General features: G+C 42.0%; 1 protein-coding gene across 4 annotated transcripts in view; it reads right to left on the reverse strand.

The window, feature by feature from the left end:
- CAMK1G (calcium/calmodulin dependent protein kinase IG) overlaps window positions 1–19867 on the reverse strand; it is a 94250-nt gene that overhangs the window by 22849 nt on the left and 51534 nt on the right. For 3 of the 4 annotated variants that reach the window (XM_083172825.1, XM_083172826.1, XM_083172827.1), the window contains 2 exons: window positions 18144–18202; window positions 10862–10979 (listed from right to left, as the gene is read on the reverse strand). In XM_083172825.1, coding sequence (XP_083028951.1) covers window positions 10862–10979; window positions 18144–18180 — 155 coding nt within the window. In that variant the 5' untranslated portion in view covers window positions 18181–18202. The other variant, XM_083172828.1, reaches the window with a different exon arrangement.

A 19867-nucleotide genomic window follows, 5' to 3' on the forward strand; every position in this document is an offset into this window, starting at 1 on the left:
TCACCTTAACATTCAAATAATCAATTAAATAAATAATGGGGTTTTAGTTCATGAATTGATCAATGCATTTAAGCTTGCAGCTCATCGCCAATCTTCCCAAATTGTCAGTATAATATGTCCCAACAATGAAAAATAGAACACACTTTCCTAAAATCTGTAATCGGAACAACTTATTACACAATCCTTCTGAAGATCACACCATTGTCCCAAGCATTAAAAACACAGCACAGGAGGCTAGGTTCTGATGGGATACGGTCACTAGGTTTCGAAGCATTAGGTCAACAAGCATTAGGTGGACACCACTAAGTCGACATGCATGAATGTCGACATGACTAAATGTCAACATGGGGTAGGTCGACAGTGTCATTAGGTCGACATGGGGAAGGTCAACAGTCAAAAGGACAACATGGGGTTTTTTTACTTTTTTTTGAGCCAACATGAGCTGACAGGAGGTATTTCAGGCCCTACCATCCACTAGGTTGTGGCATACCCCATGCCGACCTAATGCTTGTGTTGACTTAAGGACCCTGTTGACTTAACCCCATGTTGACCTTCAGTCATGACGACCTTCATGCATGTCAACCTAGTTGTTGTCTATCCAATGATCAATACCCATAATGACAGGCCCATGGAATACCTTTCCGTGCAGGCAGGGGCGTAACTAGGTATTTGTAGTCCCCATAGCAAAAGTTTGTAAGGGCCCCCTATTTAGCAACTGATGGTGATAATTGCATGTAAAACATATTACTTAGGCAGTAAAGATGGGAACCCTTCAGCTCTGGTCCCCAAAGCAGCTGCACCCCTTGCCTTGCATCTTTGGTAGTTACGCCCTTGCCTGCAGAAATGAAGAGGATGTTGGGGAAAACAACTGCTATAGAACCACCAAGGACCAATCAGTGCATTACGTATTATCAGTGTTTTATTATACAACAGTATAGTATAGTAATGTTTACTATACCACTGTTTTATTTTGTTTTTCATTTAGATTTTGTTTTGCAGGAATTGTTCCTGGACAAACCAAGCTGCGACGATCGGAAGAAAATGCCTTTCATTTATTTTTTTGCATGAATGGAACATTCGGAATGTTTTTGCATGTAGTGCACAAGTACTGAAGGACTAAATCAGATCTGTGAGCAAGGCTGCAATATTTGCAAGTCGAAAAGAAAAACATGCTGCACTGCAGGTGCGCCAGATGTAACATGTGCATAGAGAGTCAGTACATTTTAGAATTTAGCTAGATCTCTTCCCAATATAAATCTGCCTGTTCATTTTCAAATATTCTTCTCTGCAATGCAACACGGTTTTACCAGTCCACAAATTTGCTTCATTTCTACTCCCTTTTTTGCCTTTGCTCCATTGCTCCTTACGCGGCATGAGCTGTAAGTATAAATGGAGATAACTGTATTAAGAAAGCCTATGACTGCTTTAACAAAAGATTATATGCCTTCTCAGAAAGCCTTTCTCTGCACTGCTGTGTGTGTGTGCTCTGCTATAGGCGTATTTCATAACACAAGAGTGATTTCCCTATGGACAGAGGTAATTGAAACTGTGGAAAGCTGTGGAAAAGCAATCTAATGCAGCTCCAAAATACTGTCTCTGTAAGAAAGTAGATTCATTGAGGCATAAACAATTCTATTTGCCACTTCAGAACAGGGCATTCCTCGTCTCTGTTAGCACTTATGTATACATTGGAGAACGCTACATACAGTAACAGGTATATTTCCAGGGTTGCACAGTTAAGACCAAGTAGTATTTTCCTTTAAAGGCACAGAAGATATTGATATATAAAAATGACTCCATCCACAATTCTTTTTTCCAGTCACCTGTAAGCTTTTTACATACTTGACAAAGACACGACTAACAGTAGCCAGAATGTGAATAACCAATTCTAATGGAAATATATATTATTAATATTATAGTTTATTTATATGGCACCACAAGGGTTCCGCAGCACAAATCACAGTACAAAGCAAATTAGGACAAGTACATGGTAAATAAAGACAGTTGCAGTAGGGGAAAGGACACTGACGCAATTATCAGGGTGGCAGAGATATATTCTAAGAAAGGCACATGGTAAGGGGCAGGCAGACTGGGGTGACACAGATGGGATTTTATATACTGTGTGTGTGTGTATGTATATATATATATATATTAGCTTTAAACCAGGTATCAAGCATATATTCAATTTGTCTATGATAGCAGTTGCCAGGCTTTAAGAGTCTGGGCAGAGGTGTATTTAGACCTCAAGGGACCCTAGGCAGTATGACAGTTGCCCTCTAAAGGCCCATACACACTGTGTGATTTCGAGCTGAAAGCCGCTCAAACTTGGTGTTTTGAGTGGCTTTCAGCTCAAAGCCGCCCAGTGTGTACGGCCCGGCGATGGGCGCTGAGTGATGATGTGCACTCTTGCATCATCGCCGGGAATGCTGCTCATCTGCTGGTATTACCAGCAGATGAACGGCTTTGTGGACGGCTTTGCATAGCATTGCTCTTTGCTAAACCATCCGCCCCCCCACTGCTAGCGTCAGGCAGGGGTGAGAAGCCGCTCAGTGTGTATGCACTGAGCGGCTTTCCCCCCCAGCGATGACAGTGGTCATCACTGTCCATACACGCTGGGCATAATCACCCAGTGTGTATGGGCCTTAACAATCCATAGCACTATATTTTTGCGTCTGATTGCAGCTGGCAGCGATAAAGTACCTTGGTGCGCGCACAGTCTACTGATAATGTGGTCATTTAACATTGGGCTGAAAGCTTGATTGCAATAATGAACCAAAATACTATTATTTATTTAATTATGTAATAAGGTGAGTGGGTTTACTATGGTGAGTGCAGAGCTCTCTGTTATTTTTTATTCAAGCAATATGGTCAAAGGCCACTGCACCCCAAATAGTAAATAGTGGGTGCAAGAGTGCACCCCATTCCCAGGATTGGCGCGTGTAGTGGAATCGTTATGCCCCGCATTACAGTTATTCTCAGTTCGAACTGCCTTCGGACACGCTGGTACTCAGACAGCATTGTTGCAAGGATTTAGGTAAGGCAAGTGATATGTGTTAAATTACATATACTCATTTTAATTACTAGATAAAACTAGATAGCTAAGTTTGGCTTTGGTTATTGCCATTTTCCATTTCAGATTTATCAATGTCATTTTTTTTTTTATACGTTGATTAGGATCAAGAGGAGTTTCTCAGCATGAATAAGACTGGGGCAATTGTCATAAATGGTCAGCACTAATGCTGTTGTGTTTTTGAATTTTAACCAAAGTATGTAATGTTCCATAGAATGTGCTCCTGAGACAGACTCCACAAAATGCGTGTTACTGTATACTTATAATGTACCAGCCACCAACCATCCTGTTCTTATTATATATGTACTAAAACATCCAAAAACTATATTACTGTATAAGAAGCCATAGATTACAATTTTGTTCCTGTGACAATTTAGGCTTGAATATCGCATCTGTACACAATTATTTACCTTACCTTACCTCTTACTTGCTTTTTTCCTAAGAAAATGAATATATTGTATAGAGCACTTTAGCTTCACTGCACAATTAAATATGATGTCTGAAGATGTACAATTTACCAGAAAAACACTGCACTTTCTCAGTTACTTGTTATTTGAGAAGAGGTTAGTGAACATTTTAAATGCTTCACGGAACTATTTTCAAACTTGTTATCTAGCACTAACATGAGAAGGTCAAAGAAAACTAAACGTGTCCAGTACAACAAACTCTAAGCCCTGGATTTAAAGGTAATTTACAGTAAAGTGTTTCAGAAGTTAAAGCTGAAATCCTAATTATGCAAGGAAGAGTTATGTAAGAGACGTTTAGCATCTACAAAGCTGGATTGCCCAAGTAAAGCCTCATTAACAAATTAACTTCATTCCTCTGTCCTAGTTTTTGCCAGCCATTTCTGTGTTCTTTCTATTGATTACCCTACTTACTGTACAAGTCATGTATTCTATAATAGATACATGTGCTGGCTAGTGGATGTTATTTTATATTCATGGTGTTGTAACTTAACATTATAAAGTGGGAATGTTGGACTCATTGTAAGATAAGCATAATATATATACATAATAAGGACATACTGTTATAATCAATGTAGTCATTAAAGAATAGTTCTGGTCATTTCTTTGTACACTATTGATAAATTATTATAGAAATATAGTGCCATTCCTGAGAATTTAAGTCTAAGGGCGGTATTCAATCCTGGGTCACGACTGTCGGGCCGGCCCAAAAGTCGTGACCTTGTCCGGTTCTCGGTCCGCTCGACTGCATCTCAGTAGACAGGATTCAATGTCCAGCCTGTCGAGTGCTGATCATCAAGATCCAGCTGTGAGCTTGACAATCCATGGCCGTTCTCGGCAAAACAAGCCCGACTACTTTTAAAGTCTGGCTTTTTTTTGCCAAGATGACTGTTCAATGCTGTCGGGAAAGACAGCATTGAATAGGTGTCCATCGCCATTGCCTCTGTCGGAAAAAGCATTAGGGGATTGAATACCTCCCTAAGGTGGGTAGTCAACTAGGCCAGTTCATTTTTCTCCTGAAAACAATGGGTTTGTGACTGTTGGTCATTATTGGGCTATCCAATGTACAGTCCAATTTTTCTGGAGAAAAATGTTCGGTACTCTTTACCTAGAACGGCGCCCGCGATTAGAATCGTGGGCGTCGGGGGTAAAAAATCGCGGGCATCACGGCCATCGCATGCACATAAAAAACGGGTGCGACGCGATGCCCGCGATGCTCCCATAGGGATCAATGTTAAAAGTCAGATTTTAGTGTTAAATGCCTCAATGCCCACGATTTTTACATAGGAAACAATGTTAAATGGGCCACAGAGCCCTAATAGTCCCTAAAGTCTTAAATGGCCCCCACAATTTTTAACGCCACCCCACGATCAACGTGAACCCGAAGAGTGGCGAGCGCAGCGGTACGTGTCCTCCGACCTTTTCATACCCCCACTATCCACGTCGGCGTGGAGTTGAGAATAGAATAGTGTGGCGAGCGCAGCGAGCCACCGAGCCCGAAGCGTGGCGAGCGCAGCGAGCCCCGCGAGGGGACGCGGATACCTTCACAGTTATACGCGTCCCCTTGCGGGCTTCACAGGTGTCCGTGGCGACGCGGACACCTGTGAAGCCCGCGAGGGGACGCGTTTACCTGTGAAGGTATCCGCGTGCGCTCGCCACGCTTCGGGCTCGGTGGCTCGCTGCGCTCGCCACACTATTCTATTCTCAACTCCACGCCGACGTGGATAGTGGGGGTATGAAAAGGTCGGAGGACGCGTACCGCCGCCCCTCGCCGGCTCGCTGCGCTCGCCACGCTTCGGGTTGACGTTGATCGTGGGGTGCCGTTAAAAATTGTGGGGGCCATTTCAGACTTCAGGGAGACTATTAGGGCTCTGTGGCCCATTTAACATTGTTTCCTATGGAAAAATCGCGGGCATTGAGGCATTTAACACTAAAATCGCGTCCAATCTGACTTTTAACATTGATCCCTATGGGAAATAGCGGCCATCGCGGGCATCGCACCCGTTTTTTAGTGCATACGATGGTCGCGATGGTCGCGATGGGCGCCGTTCTAGGTAAAGAGTACCAAATGTTCTGTTTATAATAATCTCATATAAGTGCCTGCATCTGGGCTAATTAATAAACTCCCCGTGAATCAATTAACTGCACTAAATTACCGTCATTAAAATGAATACTGTAATTGAATACCCCCCTATGTTTTCAAAGTAGAAAAAAAATTCTACAAAGTAACAAATTATAAATATAAAGCTAATTAACAAAGGGAATTGTTAACTCAAAATACATTTACTATATTTTAATGTCTAGAATGTTCTCATTACAACCACTTTGTACCAGTAATAACCAGCAGTCAGTTCAATAAATGTGGAACCACCTCTCCTGATTTCTCCAAACTCTTAATCCCAATATTCCACAAAAATGCCACAATGTAAGAGATTTACTGTTCCCACAGGTGCCAAGAACTATGATTTCTCAAGTGACTAATGGAAACCAAATACAATAAAATCATACTCAACATTCCATTGCCCAAATGACACTATTCACCTGTATAATAGCGTGTCAGCAGCGCCGGGTATTCAGCAGTATAAACCAGGAAGCGCCAGCCAGGAAGTGACGTCAGTGCGTTCCACTGACCCTCCACTTCCTGTATTTGCGTTCCATAGCATGTATAGTGCAGTCTGTATGCCGCGCCGGGTATTCAACAGTTTAAACCCGGAAGCGCGGGTTTAAACCCGGAAACTGTTGAATACCCGGCGCCGCATACAGACTGCACTATACATGCTATGGAACGCAAATACAGGAAGTGGAGGGTCAGTGGAACGCACTGACGTCACTTCCTGGCTGGCGCTTCCTGGTTTATACTGCTGAATACCCGGCGCTGCTGACACGCTATTATACTGGTGAATAAGGTTAGTGCGGGCTGCTATATAGATATAGAGGGTTGAGCCTTGTAGGCACCCTTATGTTAATTATGTTGATTGGCTCAGGTGCTGACAATTTGAGTGAGTACAGACCTTTATAAGGGGCGCACCAGGCACACTATGCCACATTACCTCCTGTATGGCTGTGGAGCTGTATTGCTGTCCCAGATGTCGTCTTGACAAAGGACTGACATGTCCGAAACGTCGACTAATTGACTGGTCTCACTGTGGTGATGTATTGAAATAAATCTTTATTGCTGGTACTTTTGGAGTGTGCACACTTTGTTGATTTACCTGGATCAGCCCCCCTGGAACTATATTTGGTACACTAGTGGTACTTTAAGTGGAGCACCCCGCTGTTGTTCTCTGGATTGGGAGTGCGGATTCTCGCATAATATATATATATATATATATATATATGTCAGTCACTTTGCACTAGGACAAGCTTGTACTATTTTTTACTATGCTAAAGTATATTAATGAACCACTCTAAGACATCCTGAAATAATTTTAACTACATCGGAGCATCTTCATAGGTTTCGTTATTCTCACCTAAAAAGCGAAACTTTAGGCCTCTTGTCAGAACAGAAGATGTTGACTCAGATCAAAAAGCTTTTGCACGTTTCTTATTCAGGTCAAGTCTCAACTTTTCCACACTAGCCGATTTTGAATATCTCAATTTCAATTTTTTCACTCCGCCCTAGTATACATTCATCCCAGCTGACTAGAGGCAATTTGCAATTTGGTCCCCCCCTTAAATAAAAAGTCTTCAGTACTGGAGCCCGCAGCTATGCTGTGTGATAACTGGGTTCTTGTGTAGTTTCACGGCGCCAGCGAGCGAGCGAAGCGAGCCCCGCAAGGGGACTCAGACGCACGGCGCCATGCTGGCACCGTGAAACTACACAAGTACCGATAACTGTCATTGAGTCACCGTCAGCCATCTCTGCAGCATGCAGAATCACCATTCTTTGTCAGGTCCCATCTCACAGTCTAGCAGTGTTAGCAGGTGTCCTGCCCATATTTCAGGGGATAGCAGGACTCATGGACCAGAGCTAAGTAACTGTAAAAATAATTTTATAACCCTTTATGACCCGTTGCATTTTCAAGTATAAACAAATGACGCCCTAAATAATCCCCCCAAAATTGCAATTTGTTATAATTCATTGTTTTCATACTCTGCTGGAAAATGTTCATAGTATTTTCATACATTTTAATGGACACTGAGATCTGAATGGCAACCATCCTTACATTACAGTTTTTATTAATAATAGATAAGAAGTTATAAAGGTTAAAGGACAGATATGATTGGACACAAACCTGTGACATTTGGACATGTGTAATGAAGCAATAAAGTGAACATCACTTCAAGGAAAAGTAATGCAATTAACAAATGACTTAAATAATAGTGGAATCATTGAGATGGTTTCAAATTAGAGATCTAATTTGTTTTGCTGGTGTTGGACGTTGAGTAGCGGGTACCCAGCAGATGAGAGCTAGGAAAGCTGACAATTACCACCCCCACCAACTGACCCCCCCCCCCCCCCCTAATTTACACTATTGTAAAATGAATGCAGCACAGTTTCCCTGTAATCATAATAGTGCTTGTGTTGCTTGGATACCAGAGTCATTCTCCCTGGGTGATATGAAGCGACCATTGTCAAAGCTTCAATATCTGTGTATCCAAGGTAGTGCAATCTAAGCATAGCAATGATCTCAGATCTTGTGTCTGCTGCTGTCTTCTATCAGGTCCCTGGCTGTAGGGAACTCACTCTATAGCTTTTAGCTGAGAGGAGTCATTTTTTCCCCGCCTATTATGGATTCAATGGTAGTGGATGCTGGAACAGTGCAGGGATACTAGCCCTTGAAAATATAGTTTACTAACAACTTAAATGTGTGTGTAAATTGTCCAAAGTTCTTACTGACAGGTGGAAAAGTGAATATGTTACTATCTGAAAAACAAACTTAATAGGTAGTTTGATATCTAAAGGTGCCCATACACTAGTAAGATTTATCTTCAGATCTGGCTGGTTGGAATAAAAACATGATTATGGATGAGTGACAGTTTATCAGTTTTCCAGCATTTCCAAGCAAATGGTCAACGGTCATTTGCTCTCATCCATAACCATGTTTTTGTTCCAACCAGACAGATCTGCAGATAAATCTGCGTGTGTATGGCCACCTTTACATTAGTTATTTTAAGGACATTCAAACTTTTTAAGAACTTCAAGAAAATTTACTGATGACTTGAAGCCATGGACTAGTGATTGTTTATTAGTAAAATATACATATTTATTCACAAAGCATGTACAATTTACATACACTATGGGGGGTATTCAATCTGGCGTCACTACTGTTGGGCTAGCCCGACAGCTGTAACCCGGTCCCGTTCTTGGCGGCTTGACGTCAGCTCGGTGCGATTCAATGTCCCACCTGCCAAGCGCCGAAAAGGGGGTGTGGCCGCAAGATGCGGCCGGAAATTGACGAGCTGCGGCTGGGAGAACGTGCCCGACTCTTTGTTCTACTGAGATCCCTGTTCAATGCTGTTGGGGAAGACATCATTGAATAGGGCTGCGTCACTATTTCCCCCTTTGGGAATAGCGGCAGGATATTGAATACCCTCTAGACCTAGAGGAAAGATGTGCCCATAAGGACAGACATTGACTTCCCAATGTGACGGTAGTCTGGTTGCAGGATGTTTTTAAAACTGCATTTTTAATGAATGGTATAAATAGTTATGGAATAATTATTAACACAGATTAATCCAATTAAAATACAATTTACAGTTTTTGTGCAGGAAGGAGTTTAAATAGCATCTGCCTTATTGTGACTTTTGTAGGCGTTCAGCATTTATAGAGCTTAGAAAAGGATAAATGTTTTTTGTTTTTGTCTTTATTTCTATATCTCTATACAGTATATCTCTATACATGTTCTGCATATGAATGTACCCGTCAATGATTTTATACTGTGTTGTTCAATGTACAGCCCATGAATTTGTACTAAACCTCTTATGTTTTAGGACTTCAGTATCATTAAAACATAATTTCACTGAACGTTAATAGGGACCATACTGTAAATAGATCAGCTGTCCTTTAACCATCCAACTTGCCTGTTCAACTAAAACACCACCCCACACACCTAACAGGCTACAATGAAATGCATCAGTTGCACACTTTTGCCCTGATCATGCTTGCCTTGAACTAGATATCTCTGGGACTTTACATTTGGAATCCATTGAAGCACACCATACTCTGGTGAGGACTTTCTACTCTTTCCATCAAGGAACATCTTGCTTTATCCTCCAGCGGTAATATATTTAACATTATTTATTTATTTTTGTATTATTTATTAACATTACTTTTGCTTGAACTGAGACACAAATTCACGAGTCAGATGTCATTGATTGTCCAATAACTACGGTCCTGTCAGATGAATAGGAACAATCAGTCATCTTTACATGTGTTTATTGTCCTCATATATATGGGTATTTTACACATTTATCTTTGTTATTTTAACATATACTAATTTATAAACTACACCCATTAGATATTTCTCATGGCTAAATTCAGTATATTGTTTATCTATTTATGTTAGCTCTTTTCTGTTGTTATTGCAAAGCTACCCTGGTTTTGCTTTTACTAGAACTGACAATTAAATGGGTCATTCAAAATCTGCAAAAATTGAGGGTTTTGTAATTCCACTGCTTAGTAAAAATTGTCATCGGAAATGTCTTTATAGATTGTGTTCACTAATCTAAGTTACAATACTAAGTTCTGCTCCTCTTAGTTTTGGCATTGTACCATTCAGGTTCACCTGAAGACTGTAATGGTGCAGACAGTGTCAGATTCGGCATAAAGGGGTCACCGGGGGGATGCAGTAGTAGTAGTCAATGCCCAGGTCCCATATCAATACTCAGTTATCCCTTACGAAACCCCCCCATTTTTTGTATAAAAATACATAGGTCCCGCAGAAGCCCTTGTTGCAGTAAAAAGGTTATTTATCACAGATTGGATCATGTAGGTGAACAAAATGCTTTATAAATGTTGGTGATCAAGGCCAACAGAATAGCCCCAGCACAATAATTATCGGTGGTAATTAACCAATATTAATCAAGTACTCCCCCTTAATCTGTCTTCTGGTAGGACCATTTCTATATGTTGTTTATAGCTTCACATCTGAGGCTTTCAATATTCTGAATTGAAAACAGCCGTCTCCAAGTGATTCACAGACCAGATGCTGTATTGTATTGTATTGTATTAACTAATAATGAGTAATAATAATCAGTAAAAAAAACTGCCTAGAACTGGAATGTGTGCAAAACCGCATTGCAAAAATCATATAGCAATACTCTACACCCACAATATATTTCAATCACAAATGTTCTCTAACAATAAAAAAACAGTTCTACTTACGATCCTAGAACCTCCATGAATACAAAGGTGTCACGTATATTGTTTGTTTGCTTCTTCCAAATACAACCATCTTCTTCTGCCGTACGACCCATTTTATCAATGGAGGACACAGTGAATTCTGTAGATGTATGAGAAGTTGTGTTAAAATGTACTAAACACAATGCTGCCCACACACAACTATATATATATATATATATATATATATATATATATATATATATATATGTCTATATATATGTATGTATGCGTTAAGTCAATTTTCTATAATGAATTTAAAGATATACCTGTTATACATTTTTGTCTAATTTCCTGATTTTTACCGGAAAATGTAAGTTCATAGATATGTTCCCATTTTTCTGGACCAAACGCATCATAAATGTCAGGATGTCCCAACACACCTCTGTGCCCTCTTCATGTTGGATATGAGCTTTAAGATAATGAACAGTTCCTTCCAGTGACTGTAATGGCATTGTAACTCTGCATTTATTGACTAACTTATGTTGGGTACACACTGAGCGATTCCCGCAGCCTCCCATATACAGTAGCTAACTATATCAGTGGTGCAGATGGATAACGATATTGCACATACACACTGACCGCACTGACAAATACACATATTTGTCAGTGATGTCACCCGCCCCCTGCCAATTACACACAGCTGTTGTCATATTGTCCGATTGAGCAGCATGTATCATTAACAATATCATCCATATAATTAATTGCATACCCAGCATTACAACATTTATCCCAGTGGTAGTTGATTTTGCTTTTTAACACATGTGATTGGACATTTGTGCTTTAACCCCTTCCTGACAGAGCCAGTTTTTGCCTTCCTGACAGAGCCCTTTTTTTCAAATCTGACATGTATCACTTAAGTGGGGATAACTTTTTTTTGCTTTTACTTATCCCAGTGATTTTGAGATTGTTTTTTCGTGACACATTGTACTTCAAGTTAGTGGTAAATTTTCGTCGATACAGTCTGTGTTTTTTTGTGAAAAATACCAAAATGTCGGAAAAAAATGGAAAATTTAGCAATTTGCAAAATGTTAAATTTTCTGCTTGTGAGACAAATAATCATACCACTCAAAATAGTTAATAACTAACATAGACCATATGTCTACTTTATGTTTCCATCATTATTTCAACTTCCTTTTAATTTTTTTGGACACTAGGAGGCTTACAATATGAATAGCAAATTTTCAAATTTTCAAGAAAATTTCAAACACTGATTTTTTTAGGGACCAGTTCAGTTCTGATGTGACTTTGAGGGACTTGTATGTGAGACACCCCCATAAATGATGCCATTTCAAAAACTGCACCCCTCACAGTATTCAAAACAGCATTTTGGAAGTTTGTTAACCCTTTAGGTGTTTCACAGGAATTAAAACAAAGTGTAGGTGAAATTTCAAAATTTCATTTTTTTTTGCAGATTTGCAATTTTAATACATTTTTCTAAGGAACACAGTACATTTTACTAGAGAAATGTGACTAAAAATTGATTCCCCCAATTCTTTTGTTTTCATAAATATCCTATATGTGGCCCTAGTGTGCACGTTGACCAAACCACAGGCTTCATAATAGAAGGAGCACCTACTTGATTTTGGAGCCTCCTTTTTATGAGATTATTTTTTAGGCACCATGTAGGTTTCTAGGCACCATAAGATGCTAAAAGTTAGGAACCCCCCCACAAGTGACCCCATTTTGCAAACTACACCCCTCAGGGAATTCATCTAGGGGTATAGTGTACATTTCAAACCCCCAGGGGTTTCACCAATTGTGGTACAACTGGGCAGTGAAAATGAAAAAAAGGGAAGGAGTGATTTTTGGATTTTGCGGCTCAGATTCTGGTGGAATGAATGGTGGGTGCTATGTGGCATTAGCAAGACCCCCGAAGCACGGTGAAATGATGAACCTAAAAATCCATAGATGTGTGGTATATTTTAAAACACTCCTTTATACATAGGCCGGGTTTGTCGGGGCAAGTGTCACACTGGAAAATAGTTTGCTTTCTTATTCCCTTTTTATAGCAAACTTTGCACCTTTTTTGTGTCCTGCCCTTTTTTCCAGTGGAGGGGATTTCATCAGGAAAATGCTGCCCTGGTACAATACGGGGGCCAGTACTAGAAGTACTGGGGCCCTCTGCCTGCTGGTTCCCAAATATTAGGCCCTTTATGACTTCCTCTTGAAAGTGCATAAATGTCCCCCTCTGGCTGGTAGAACGGAATAGCACGTAAGCGTTATACAGTGCCATCTGGATGATATACACGGCCAGCTTCTTGTACCAGATTTTTGTTTTCCGCAGGGCACTGTACGGCTTCAGTACCTGATCTGAAAGATCCACTCCGCCCATGTACCTATTGTAATCCAGGATACAATTAGGTTTTGAGGTGTGGGTACTGGTACCTCGTACAGGGACGGAGGTGGTACTGTCTCCGTGAATTGTTGTCAGTATAAGGACATCCCTCTTGTCCTTATATTTGACCAACAACATATTTTCGGTGCATATTCCCCTGCTTTCACCCCTTCTCATTACTTGGGCAATGTGCGTTTTTGGGAGGCCTCTTTGGTTCTTGCGCACAGTACCGCAAGCTGCTGTACCTCTTGAACCAAGGGCCTTAAACAGGGGGATGCTGGTGTAAAAGTTATCCACATAGAGGTGATAACCTTTATCCAGGAAGGGGTGCACTAAATCCCAGACAATTTTTCCACTAACACCTACGAGGGAGGGGGGGCATTCTGGCGGTTCAATTCTTGAATCCTTCCCTTCATATACCCTAAACCTGTGGGTGTACCCTGAGGTGCTTTCACACAGCTTATACATTTTTATGCCATACCTTGCCCTCTTACTGGGAAGGTACTGGCGGAATTTAACCCTTCCTTTAAAATGTATAAGGGACTCGTCTATGCAAATGAATTTATCTGGGATGTACATCTCTTCAAATTTGGCACTGAAATGATCAATGACCGGCCTGACTTTGAATAGCCGGTCAAAGGTGGGATCATCTCTGGGTGGGCACTGTGCATTATCGTTGTAATGCAAAAATTTAAGGATCGTCTCAAATCGAGCCCGGGGCATGGCCATACGGTAAAGTGGGGTGCTGTACAGAACATCTGTACTCCAATATTGCCTAATTTCTGGCTTTTTTACTATGCCCATATGAAACACCAGACCCCAAAACGTCATCATCTCTACTGCATCTACAGGGGTCCACCTAGCAAATGATGACGTGGGGTTTTGAGCAATAAACTGCTGGGCATATAAATTAGTTTGGTCCACCATTAAATTTATAAAATCATCAGAGAAAAATAATTTGAAAAAGTCAATTTCTCTGAGACCTGTGGAATCAAATTGGATTCCTGGCATGGCCAAAAACTCAGGAACCTGGGGCTCAAAATTGTCTGGTGGTGGGGTCCATACGAGATCAATTATTGGGGGGGGGGTCTCAGCTGCTCTACGGGGGCGTCTTTGAGGGGGTCCCTCATCACCAGAGGAGGAAGAGGAGATTAAGACGAATCCTTCAAATTCCCCGCTTGCATCACTGGCTGTGTCAGAGTCAGAGGCAAGCATGGCATATGCCTCCTCCGCTGAATACATTCTTCTGGATGACTGGGATGACATTTGGGATGACATTTGGGATGCCATTTTTATTTTTGTGTTACTGGTAGTGAAATGTTTCAACACGTGTATTGTGTAGGGGGGGGTACAAACTTTATTTCAACCCGGGGGGTATGTAGTGTGTATGTAGTGCAGAAAAAAAAATACTTTATACAAAAAAAAAAAATTGAAGGGGTTAAAAAAAAAAAAATTGAAGGGGTTAAAAAAAAAAAATTGAAGGGGTTAAAAAAAAAAAAAAAAAGGTCCTGCGCCAAAAATTGAGCACAGATGTTGGTCAGTAACGTCCGTCACTGAACAGCGCTCAAAGGCAACAGGAATTTGATAAAAAAAAAAAAAATAGATCAACCCTGTGCCGAAAAAGCTGATCAGTGATGTACGTCACTGATCAGCGCACAGTGGCCACAGGACACCCACAAAATCACAGTGTGTGTAAAAAAAAAATTAAAAAAAGACCCCACAGCACCCACAAAAAAAAAAGGTGATCAGTGATGCGACACTGATTACCAGTGAGGGGCAGCAGGTGCACAACCTTTGGTGCAACTGACAGTGCAACTGGCAACAACTGACAGGTATATATAAAAAAAAAAAACTCTGCACCCCCAAAAAGTTGCTGATCACCTCAGATATAGTGATCAGCACAAAAGGCGGGGGCAGCAGACACAAAATTTAGCACTCTCTATCACTCTCTGTCACTATCTCTCTCTATCTCTCTATCTCTCACTATCTATCACTCTATGACACTGCAGCAGCAGCACTGACAGTTATATATATGAAAAATAACCCCTGCACCCCCAAAAAGTTGCTGGGGGTGCACAAAAGGGGGGCAGCAGACACAAAATATAGCAGTCTCTATCACTCTCTGTCACTATCTCTCTCTATCTCTCTATCTCTCTATCTCTCACTATCTATCACTCTATGACACTGCAGCAGCAGCACTGACAGGTATATATATATATATATATAAAAAAAACCTGCGCCCCCAAAAAGTTGCTGATCAGTTAATTTATACTGATCAGCACAAAAGGGGGGGCAGCAGTCAGTTATATAAAAAATATATAGCACAATCTGTCACTATCTCTCTATCTCTCTCTATCTCTCTCTCTATCTCTCTCTCTATCTCTCTCTATCTCTCTATCTATAACTCTATTACACTGCAGCAGCACAAAATATAGCACTCTCTGTCACTAGGCCTCTCTATCTCTCTCTATCTCTCTCTCTCTATCTCTCTATCTAATAACTCGCAGCAGCACAACACAGCACAACACAGCACAGGATGTCACAAGAAGAAGCAAGATCCAGGCAGTGATCAGGTAAGTATTTAGCAAGGTTCTGGTCAGTATATGGCGGCAGCTGGGCACGGTGACCGCACTGCACGCAATTCCAGACCGGAATGGCGTCTGCAGTGTAGTCACCGTTAGTTTAAACCCCCCTCCATGGCTGTGATTGGTCCGTCGGTCCGACGAACCAATCACGGCCTTTGGGGGCGGGCGGGGTGAGGTGGGGTGACACCAGTGTCACCCTTACACCCCGCGGTGATTGGTGCTGTACTTTACAGCACCAATCACCTCCGATCCCGTGTCACCGGCGAACGTTATTCGCCGGTGACACAAAAAACGCTGTGAATGGCTGTTCACACTGAACAGCCAATCACAGCGATCGCCGACGGGGGGGCGGCATCGCAGCCCCCCCTGGGCATGCAGGGACATGTCTGCTGTCAGGGACAGCAGACATCGTCCCTCTGTCACTGCGTCTCTAGACGCAGTGACAGTTTGAAGTCATGACGTACATTTACGCCATGTGTCGGGAAGTACTTCCCGACCATGACGTAAATGTACGTCAAATGTCGGGAAGGGGTTAAATAAGGTTCATCTGAGTACTGAATATAGCCTCTGATGAAACATCCCAGTTACATGGATGGAGAAACATGTTAGGATGACTTTAAAGGACTCTATTCACACCAGCTCAATCGTTAGGGACAGCAGTGATTGCCATATTCCCGCTCATACAGTATACAGTACCACATTTATGGCATCTGTCAATATAGGCAGCAAGGAGGATGGTAAGAGAGACATTCACTGTCTTTCTCTCCCTTCTGCTACAGAGGGAAAGGCGCTGAGGATTCACCGGTACGGAGCAGTCGAGCATAGGGGATGCAGTGTAAATCCCGACGGTCGGGATCCTGGCGTTCAGAATCCCGACGCTGGAATCCCGATCGCCGAAATCCCAACACTTTCTCCCTCCGGGGGTGTCCACGACACCCCCGGAGGGAGAATAAATTAGCGTGGCGAGCGTAGCGAGGCACCGTGCCTGCTGCGTGGCGAGCGCAGCAAGCCCGCAAGGGGGGGTGATCCACGTCCCCCCTTGTCGGGATTTCGGCGATCGGGATTCCAGCGTCGGGATTCTGAACGCTGAGATCCCGACCGCCGGGATTTAATACTGAAGCCGAGCATAGTGCTATAGCCAGAGATAATCAGTGGCTAACGCTTCCCACACCGGCCCTCTTATTAGGGTTGAGCATAGCGCAGTGCATGAAATAGGAGAATTGCCTGAATTATCCCCTTTGGAACCCTATTATGGCAACACACTTGTGCCAAGGGGACTGCTAATAAAGATCCAGATAATAGCGATATTTGGCATAATTAATCTCTATCACCCAAGCGATATACATAACTACACGGTTTTTAATGTGTACTTTGATGTTTTATATGATTTAGTAAATAATTATATTTTGTAATTTGCCTTGGTGATATTTAATACCATTTCCATTTTTTCAATATCTACAGAGCCACAACATGGCTGCCAACTGATTGTGCAGACAAAGGTCTGATTCAGGCCCCGCTATCCGGGTCCCACTGTGTGATTTGCCCACAAAATAGTGGTAATGGGTTCACAATACATGTCCTCCTCTTTGCACAGACAAAATCTCTCTTTCATAAAATATAGTTCCAATTTTTATTATGTCCACAAAGACTTCAATACAAAGAATTCAATATGCAAAATGCAAATATGCAAAACGCAATATGCAAAAACAGTTGGGTTTGTCTGACACCATTCCACCTAGGATCGGATCTGCTTTCAACAAACCCCAATGCCTCCCCAATATTTTTTCTATTTCTTTATCATTTTTATTATATGTTGTAATCATATTACAACATATAATAAAAATGATAAAGAAATAGAAAAAAATATTGGGGGGATATCATTTACATTATCTCAAGGTCAATTAAAAAAAAATCTTATGAATGGAAAATACGGTACATATTACAAAACAAGGCATGGTTTTGCATTGTAAGTTAATTCCCCTTTAAAAAAAAAAAAGTACAAGCTGAACTTGGGCGGCATTAAATCTCACCTAATATTTCAATACAATTTGCATAGTTATTGTCATTGCAAAGAGCCGAAATAAATAATCTGAGTTTAAGCAGAAAGTACAGAAAATTGCTTACTTTCTAGCCCTGAATGGGTGGGTGGAGACATTGGATGTGATTTTTAACATTACTCCATCACTCCGCTCAGTGAATGATTAAACATTTGTCATTTTCAATAGGTTCACAGACTCTAAACTTCATCTGAAGTGTGCTAAGTGCTGAATCTGTATTGTCTTCAGGCTGTGGGAATAGTATTCAGTAGGCTTAGAAACATTTACTTAAAACAAAATTGTCTCACCAACTGGGGAAAATGCAGCCAGCTTGGCACTTGGCATATTAGCTGATGTAAGAGCCAATCTGAAATGAATAGAAAAAAAACAATGATTAAAAATGGATACAGAGATTTGTTTGTAATGTTCTAAACTAGGACTTGAGCAAGGTAGGCTTGGGCTTGGCCAGACTGGCCATCTGGCACTTCTGGCAAATTGGTGGGCCAATTTCTTCTTCTAAGTGGAGGCTACAACTCTTGTAAGTGGAGGCTACAACTCCCGATCGGCGCACAGAGAGAGCTGCTGGACTCGAGGCGGATCCGGCAGCTCTCTCTGTGTGCCGCTGAGGTCCATGAGAGAGAGCAGCATCACACGCCACTATTCCCCTCTCTCCTGTAAGCTGGGAGAGGCAGCACACAGATGCCAGGGTTGATTCGGTGACCAAGTCCATCGCTGGGCTTGGGCATAGTCTCAAAGGATAGGTGCATTTAGGGGGTGATTCTGGTTGGCTTGCAAAAGCAAGCTCCTTCTTTAATGGACAAAACCATGTGCATTGCAGGTGGGGCTGATGTAACCTGTGACGAGAGAGTTACATTTGGGTGAATTATTTTGTTTCTGTGCAGAGTAAATACTGGCTGCTTTATTTTCACACTGCAATTTAGTTTTCAGTTTGAACACACCCAACCCAAATGTACCTCTTTGTCCTTTAAAGAAGGACTTTGCTTTTGCAAACCAACCAGAATCCCCCCTAAATGCATCTATCCTTTGAGACTATTCCCAAGCCCAGCAAAGGACTGGGCTGCTGAATCGGCCCTGCCATTTGTGCACATGTGCGACCAGCATGCTCATGCATGCGCTGCCTCTCCCAGCTTGCAGGAGGGAGGGAAATAGTGCCGTATGATGCCCCCCCTCTCCTGAATTGCTTTAGCAAACCAACCAGAATCACCCCCTTAATGTACAGTTACTTGCTGAAAAATGAGGTTACATTATTGCATTTTAGCACAAGTAAAGTGAGCAGTATTATACAGTAAAATATTTAGGGCGGGATGTATTAATATAGATCGCCGCCCGGCCGCCGTGATGCCAGCGCATATGTACCAATATATGCATCTTGCATCGCGGTGTGGTGATGGAGGCCCCCCGCGATACCTGTACTGTGGTGTGGGGGGGGGGGGGGTCTCCGTCACCTCCCAGCCCCCTGCTGCTCCCCTCACGCCTGGGACAGCTCAGTGTGGCTGTCCCCGGTGCCTCCTCCTCCCCCTGCAGCCAGAAAGACGTCCGGCTGCCTTGCTAGGGGGAGGAGGGGTTTAACTTCCAGGGTCCAGGAGGACCTGGAGGAATGTAAGCCAGGGGGAGGGGGTTTGGCGAAGCGGCGGGTGTGCAGCGGAGGCAGAGGGCGTAGAAAAGAAGCCCATAGGCTTCTATAGGGTACCTGCCCAGCGGTATCGGTGCGGCCGGGTTTTAGTGCATAGGAGAATGCGGTAAAACAGGGGTTTTACCGCATTTTCCGCTTAATACATTCCGCCCATAGGAAGTTGATATGTATAATAAAAATTTGAACATTTTTTATGATAATTCCATTTTTATAATGATATTTTGTAGACACTGGTAAACATAAATAGAGAACAATGACCTGTTTCATTTGGAGCAGAATGTTATGACCACATATTTTCTTACTGCTGTTACCATGAGTGATCAAAATGAATGTTACAAAACAACAAAACAACATTTTCTCAGGATCACAGTAAAGATG

The sequence above is a fragment of the Crinia signifera genome, chromosome 2 (genome assembly GCF_055691185.1).
Source record: "Crinia signifera chromosome 2, ASM5569118v1, whole genome shotgun sequence".
NCBI classification, from domain to species: domain Eukaryota; kingdom Metazoa; phylum Chordata; class Amphibia; order Anura; family Myobatrachidae; genus Crinia; species Crinia signifera.